This window comes from Pyxicephalus adspersus, chromosome 9 (genome assembly GCF_032062135.1).
Source record: "Pyxicephalus adspersus chromosome 9, UCB_Pads_2.0, whole genome shotgun sequence".
NCBI classification, from domain to species: Eukaryota; Metazoa; Chordata; class Amphibia; order Anura; family Pyxicephalidae; genus Pyxicephalus; species Pyxicephalus adspersus.
Genome location: NC_092866.1, coordinates 42,671,107 through 42,678,711, shown reverse-complemented (window position 1 = coordinate 42,678,711; position 7,605 = coordinate 42,671,107). Strand labels below are relative to the sequence as shown.

At 36.7% G+C, this 7,605-nt stretch overlaps 1 protein-coding gene across 1 annotated transcript in view; it reads left to right on the top strand.

The window, feature by feature from the left end:
* The first annotated feature begins 261 nt into the window (after positions 1-261).
* LOC140337723 (mucin-6-like) overlaps positions 262-7,605 on the top strand; it is an 8,811-nt gene continuing 1,467 nt past the window's right edge. Inside the window, exons 1-4 of the mRNA XM_072421523.1 lie at positions 262-303; positions 393-480; positions 3,930-4,036; positions 6,241-6,463. Of these exons, the coding sequence (XP_072277624.1) occupies positions 262-303; positions 393-480; positions 3,930-4,036; positions 6,241-6,463 (460 nt within the window). The remainder of the gene's footprint in view (positions 304-392; positions 481-3,929; positions 4,037-6,240; positions 6,464-7,605) is intronic.

Below are 7,605 nucleotides of genomic sequence, written 5' to 3'. Positions count from 1 at the left end.
GCCATGTCCACCCACAAATGGCCTAAAAAGCCTGCCACCAGCGTGGAGCAATTGGTGCTCGATAAAGTGGACCAATTCTGAATTTGATGGATGCAGAGAAAGCCTTGTTAAAAAGCTTTTTGTTAAATATAACAGTGTTAAACCTGCCTACAGTGTGAGCGAGTAAGTTTAAAAAGACAGAGTAAAGCGAAAATAAAACAATTTACAAATGTTTTCTTATGATTTAATTCTGAAAATAATTCCAAATATAGTGAATTACAAATGCAGTATTATACTAAACAAGGAAAATTTACCCTAAACAAGGTAAGTGAACCAAAACCCAGCCATCCAGTTCTGCAAGTACAACCTTGCTTAATGAAGTAGATTCTCTTATTATCTATTTTGTGTTACAGCTTATCCTGAACAAAAAGTACATGGGAGAAACATGCGGTCTGTGTGGAAATTATAATAGTAAACCTAATGATGATCGCATGCGTGATGGTAAGTGCCAGAATAGTATCATGATATGATGCAACTATATTGATAAAATGTAACTATACTAAAAAAAGATGCAAGAGAAAATGGCAGGTTACACTCTGTAAATTCATGCCAACTAAAAACTTTTTTGTTCCAATCCCCTAGTGGGCAAAACATGTCCAAGTGTCCCTGGTCTGTGATCATCTTGGCTATCTTGGGACCAGTAAAGTTTCAAGCTTGACACACATTCATGGTGACCTAGTGACCTGACAAGACCCACAGTCAAGCCTGCCCTCATTGCCAGTTTGAAAGCTGCCACTGCAGATGGTGGAGCAGTTAAGCTGTTTTGATACTACACCTATATATGTATAAAAAACCTCATGATTGTGAAAGTAGATTTCTCACAAACTTGGGTATTTCAAAATGAACATATGTAAAAAAAAATTTTGCCATGAATACCCTAAGTCAAGATCCCATGGTAAGGCATTAAAGTAAAAGTAAAGTCTGTATAAAAATGGCTAGCACATGGGAGGCTTCTGCAATAAAAGGTCATTTTATAATGGCCAGCTAAGTTCTTCTGTTTGCACATTAACCCAAACACTCACAGCTCAGTATATACCCTTAGCATGTCTTGTGCCCTGATGATTTTTTTTCATGCAGATATATGGGAGTTACATCATTCTCAGCCAGCTAATTAGAAAGATGGGTAAGGATGTCAGTGGGAATGATGTCACAACAATATTGCATTTGGCAAGTTCCATAATGTGCAATGTCCAACAGCAAAGCTAATCAGAAAACAGCAGTATGAGGACAATCTTTTACATAAACCAAATGCAATATGACTACAGCTGCTTAAGTTTCTAGATCCAAAGATTATTCTGGCATTAAGATTTCACACAAAATAAATGCTGTTTATTAAGGATGAGTAAAAATATTACTTTTATATTAACAGAAATTTATTTGCAATTAGTATCTTGCAGGAATCACTTGAAACTAAATTAACCAAACTAAATGTACTGACAAACAATTCAATGTCACAAAATAACATGACATCAGAGGAAGACATTTAGCTTTAATCAAGCATTTGATCCTATTGATCCCTGCTAAATACACAGTTGAACGTGCTTAGTTGTGATCTATTTAATAAGTATAGGTATCTGTTAATTTTTAAAGCAATACCTTGTAAGCTGATAACTTTGTGTGCTTTCTGCCTGTGTATAAAGAGGAGCTATGAAGATAAGGAGGGAGGTGAACAAAGGAAGGTCTGTATTTTTTGTAATGCATCAGAGATAAGTAGCAAGGTTGACATCATGTGCTTAGGAATTCAGAGCCAAAAGGTAAGCAGGGACAAACCAGCAATTATTTTTCTGTACTACATTCTATACAGAATGTTTAACTGGATAAAATGTGGTCATTGGCATGTATTTAGATCTACTAAATATATTTTTGTTAATTTTCCTAATATTGTGTAATATTGTTCATTTTTCTGATATACATACAGCAGTAAAAAACGGGTGTTTGTCTAGTTCAGCAACAATTGTCATTAGACATAAATATCCTATTGAATTGCTTTTGAACACCCTCTAAGCATGTTTGTAGCATCCTTATTCTTTGGAGGCTAGTAACACACTTTCTTTCTTAAAGTGATATTATTAACCGCCTGTACTGTGCTCTAAAAAGCAGTAAAGTCATCTTATAGTGTTAGGACTATAAAGCACGTCCCTCTTTCTTCTTCCCCCTAACTACAGCTGTTCTGTTCTGTTCTCCTCATAGTCTAAAATCATGACAGACAGTTAACACCTTTTCTAATCACCATGCTATGTAAGTTCCAGAAACTTTTTTAATGCACATGAGATGAGAAGGTAGAACTGGAAAAAATTACCAAAAGTAAAAAATAAATGTAATATATTGGATAAGCATACATACATGAATACAGCAAACAATAAAATGTATATACAGGTTGACAACTGAAAGTTCAGATTCAGTTTCCCGGCATGAATTTCAGATCACATGTCCAATACAGGGACTGTAGTACACTGTGTGGCCACTAATGTTTTGCTGGTGCTGTTCTGCAGAAACAGCTGTTAGGTCTTCCTTGCTAAACGAAATACAGGTTGGGACGTCCCTGCTGCCTGCCCCCTAGAACTGTGCCAGATGTTTGCAGTGCTGCGAGAGGAAGACTTCCTGTGTGTGGAGGTAATTATAAAAAAAAAAACTCAGGAATTTTCAAGAATCCGGCACACCTCAGGCCCGGAGGTTGTCGGATTTTTGAATGTCAACCTGTACATACAGTTTTAAAGTATTTAACACATGATTCAATAAAATACACATCCCACTATAACAAGATTGTTAAATACAAGTTTAACATACCAAGGATGCATGAATAGATCAGAGATCTAAATTAATGCAACAGCAGGAGTACAAGTGTGTCTGCTATTACAAAGACCCCCTACTTCCTTTCAGCTCTAAAAGATGACATCATTAAAGGCAGAAAGAAACATACTGAATCATATAAAAAAGTGTGCAGTGGGGGAGCATAACTACCTCTATATAAACTATATACATAAACAGAACCTACCTGGTATTAGGACAGCAGGTATCCATCAGGGGAGAAGGACTAATAGCACTGATTGTGATTCCTTTAAAACTGTTTTTAGCCTACTATAAAAAAAAAACTGATTGCTTACCTGAATTTCTGGCAGATTCAACTTTTTTGCACATCTTCTCCAAGTATAACAACATGTTTTCAAATATATATTTAACAGGCCAAACGTTAAAAAAATCAATGCTAGGGTTCATGTACACTTCTGTAAACTTCTAGCTGGTGTTTCTAGGTTAACTTTTTAAGTTAAATTTGACTACAACTGACTGATAAAGTATTTTTTGAGGATCTTTAAGAATAAATTACTTCCCATCACAACCAACTAGATAGGTTAGTTAGTGAAAGCTCGTTTTATAGCACTTTTGCTGTGCACATATCTATTGCCCTTCATCTGAAATATAAATGGTTCTGTCTTTCTGGGATTTGCCATTATGTTGATATACTTACTTTTGTTGTCCTACATAGATAATAAAGTGGCAACCTAAATGATTTACCCAACATTTACACATTTTTCACAATGGATTCTATTAGTACAATGTACAATTCAATAATTATAGTTTTCCAATTAAATTATATGTGAAAATATGTACATTTTGGGTACAACTTGGGAATCTGACATTTCCTCAAAAAATTCCCTGATGGGAATCAGTTGTTACCATTGAAACACACTGACCTGGAAGATTCCCTTTAGGCAATCTTTGAGGGAAAGTCAAATTCTCTGTTTTATAATCAGAGCTTTAACTGTCAAAAAAAAAGCTTTGGAATTTCAGTAAAAAGCTATGTTTGCAAAAGTTTACTATGATTTATAGACACCAGACTTTTTTTGATATCTGTATTAAAGTTACTGAAGGTTTATACATTTTTTTTTTAGGAATTACATTAGATCCTTTAGTGTTTGGTGACCTTAACAAAGTGCAAAAACCCAAAGAAATCTGTGAAAATGTTAAAGAAGAGTTTTCACAAAAATGTTATATTTATGTAAGTGTGAAATGCTGATAACTTTAATTTGATATTTCCTTGTATTATTTAAAATTGTGAATGTTAGCATTTAAGTTGAATTCTAGGAGACTATTAGAGAAACACAGTAGGTAGCTTTCTCTCTCTCTCTCTCTCTCTCTCTCTTTCTCTTTCTCTCTCTCTCTCTCTCTCTCTATATATATATATATATCAACAATATATCAATATTTTTCTTTCATATTGGTAAATGTAAAAGTAAAATGTGAATTTGACCAGTTATTGGCCTCTTACAGTCCTTGTACAGCAAAGGTGGATTGTGGGGGGAAGAAGTAGCGCAAACAGCCAACCAGTTTGTGTCCTAACAAAAAGCATTTTGATATAATGAGAGAGTAGATTGAGCTTATTACTGTGCTACTTCTCCTTTTATTACCCAGTCTTCATCTACTTGGGTGACTTTAGGATGACCTGGGTTCAGAAGAACCTGGTTGAATGTGTGGCCATCAGACTGAGGTAATATAGGGAAATCTCTGGACTAAATGTTACCAATGCAACTAAAGCTGGTTTTGGTATTTAATCTTTAAATAGCTATTTTTTATAGTTTACTATTAGTATATATTTGCCCTGTTAAAAAACCTTCAAGGCAAAATCTCTGAAAGTGGTGGCAAATTTTCTTTCGCAGAGAGAATTTTCCTGAAACAAATGTCCCCATTTAAAAATGTTGCCTTATCTTGTGTTCTGGGAATACCTCTAAATGCTGGATCCTTACCCCACTTTCTTCCCAGACGACAATGAAAATGGTTACCAGTACCAGTTACCAGTGGAAATAGAGGGAGGTGAATCTTCCCAATGGGGACAAAAATAAAACATTACAAGGAGTCGTATCCTTCTGCATTTACCCCATTTTGCAGATGGTGCAGCACATCCCATCACACTGTCATTCCACAATGTGAAGGGGTAAATATCTCAAATAAGATCCCCAAAGATCCTTTTCCTCAAAGACTTGCATTGTATGCAAAAAATGTAAGGCAATCTCTATGAAAAGTTGGCCTTGGACATGCCCAGCTTCACTAGTTATTGACAGAGCAGCCCCAGCAGAATATTAATTAGTTTACAGGATCCTGTCCTCTGTAGTAGGGTGATTCTTCACCACTCATGCTGAAAGACCTGGACCCTACGGCATTCTGGTCCCAAATCCTTGGCTGGGCTAGGTCAGGCCACTAGGTCAGGTTCTGCCTTCTTACTTGTCCATGGCTGGACTCCCCCCACTGTGGTAATCTCAGAATATTTATCTTTATATATCTTTCTTAGCCTACCCTACCAAACATACACAGTGATTGGATGGAGTGGACAAACATCCTCCACCTGGGTTTCATTCTTCCTTCAACTATTTATTGAGAAATCTTCCCAGCAACAGAAACAAGCAACCAATTACCAGATAAGGAGGTTCCCCAAAAGTAGAAATACGTCAAGTTTCTGACTGACTACATCTGTTAGAACAAAGAAATATTTAGACCGGAGACAATTCTTCCCACAAAGGGTCCCTAAACAAAGTAAACCAACTACACATCGATCTATAAAGTGGGGCTGAAGATAGACTATCATGGGTGAAGCCGCGTGATCCAGCAAACCTGAATGGGTTTGGACCAGGATTTAAAACATTTTCCAAATAATAACAAATGGTTTTCTGTTCCTGTTGCTGGATCACCCATGTTCATCCATGATAGTCTCCAGTGTTAGGGAGCTTTCATAAAGCAGGCCGAGTAAATCAATGCCATTGTCTTCTAAAGTACTAATAAAATTACAGAGCTTTCAAGGTATTGAGTGCAAGTAGACAGGAAATGTGGCTATCATAAGGAAAAAGAACGCAGGTTAGCCCTCTTATCTGATTCTTGCAAAAACGTGTAGGGTGGACACCCCTGTAGTTAGAAATAACATGAAAATTGAAAGAAAGATACAGGGCTTTGGGGCCGTAATATATTATATTATTGTATAAATCAAAAATGATGTATGTGTAAATGCCAAATAATTCATATAGCGTGTGCCTGGTGACAGAGTATTTAAATGAGAACAGGTAAGGCTGGTAGCTTGCTTTGATGTAAACACTTGCAGATAGGGAGAAGAATAAAAAAGATTTTTCATAATAGTTAAATACACTGTACTACAGGCTACTTAGTGTTTACCACAGTCTAAAAAAATTTAATTTGTGTCTTAATGTTCATTTCTAGAGAGCTGATTGTCTCAAACATCTTTTAAATATCAAATGGAGGAACTGCAACAAACTTGTGAAACCAGATCCTTTTGTTGATGCCTACATGATGGATATGTGCTTGTGCAAAGGCAGTGAAAAAATGAGTTCATTCTGTCTATGTAGCACAATGGCTGAGTATTCCCGTCAATGTGCACTAGTTGGTGGAAAACCACCAGATTGGAGAAGCCCTACTTTTTGCTGTGAGTATTATTTGTGCATTTCTATAGATTAGTGTTTACTTGAATTTGCATGGGTTGGATTTGGGATCTGTTTGACACAACTGATGGAAAAGTTTGTATTCAGAATACCTGAATTCGATCTAAATTAAAGCACATGCGAGACCTTGTAAAACGCAGATCTCTGCTGCCCATTATGTACAACACAGGCTCTTAGGGTGGAACACTGCCTGATATGTATCAAGTTACAAGTTTGTAAATACCAGGAAGAGAAGTTGTTAATTAAAAAGTTGTCAGCATTCCTATTGGCAGGTGGGACCACCAACCCACCACTATCTAATGGAAACGCTGTAGCTCGAAGTTGTATTTATTAACATCATTGACTGGTGGTGTTAGAGGCGGGGGGCCCACCAGCCAAACAGCAGTCAATGGAAAAAATGTTCACTGTTTTTAAGGCTCTCCTTTTGAATATTTAGCTTATTTACAAGCTTACACTTACAATATTTAACGTAAATGGCACTCCCTATCTGGACTGAACTATAACGCATATATAACTACTGCAGCTCCCTGCATCCCTGGCTCCATTCCTGCAAACATTTAAGCAGCTTGCTACAGCCCATATCATGGTTTATAAGTGGACACAGGACTCATGTTGTTCTTTATATAACTACTTTTTAGCTAGCAATTGGGTGTCAACCCAGTATATACATATGAAGACAGGAGCCAGAGATGAAGCATACCATGCAATTCTATCTAAAAGCATATCCCAAAAAGGGAGTGCCATTTTACAAGTGCCTTTTTTTAGGTGTATGGGTAGGTTAGGAAACCTGCTTTCCTGTAAAAGTACAGTAACCCCCTAATTTTAGGTGCATTTGCCCTTACAATGTTGTTTTCCTCTCTCAGTAAAGTCCCAAAATATCTGTTTATCCTGCCAGTAATGCAGCTTCCTGTGCCACCCTCCTGTATGCTGTTTCATGCTTTCACTAGAATGAAATGATATCATATTGAAGGGAAAATGTCTATCGGCATTGTCACTGCTGATTCACAAGCTTAAATGTTAGAACCTGACCTAAAGTGACAGCATTGTGAACTAACCTGCAAGTAAAGGTCACCTAAAGCTGCGTACACACGTCCAATTTTTATCGTTGGAAATGAACGACGAACGA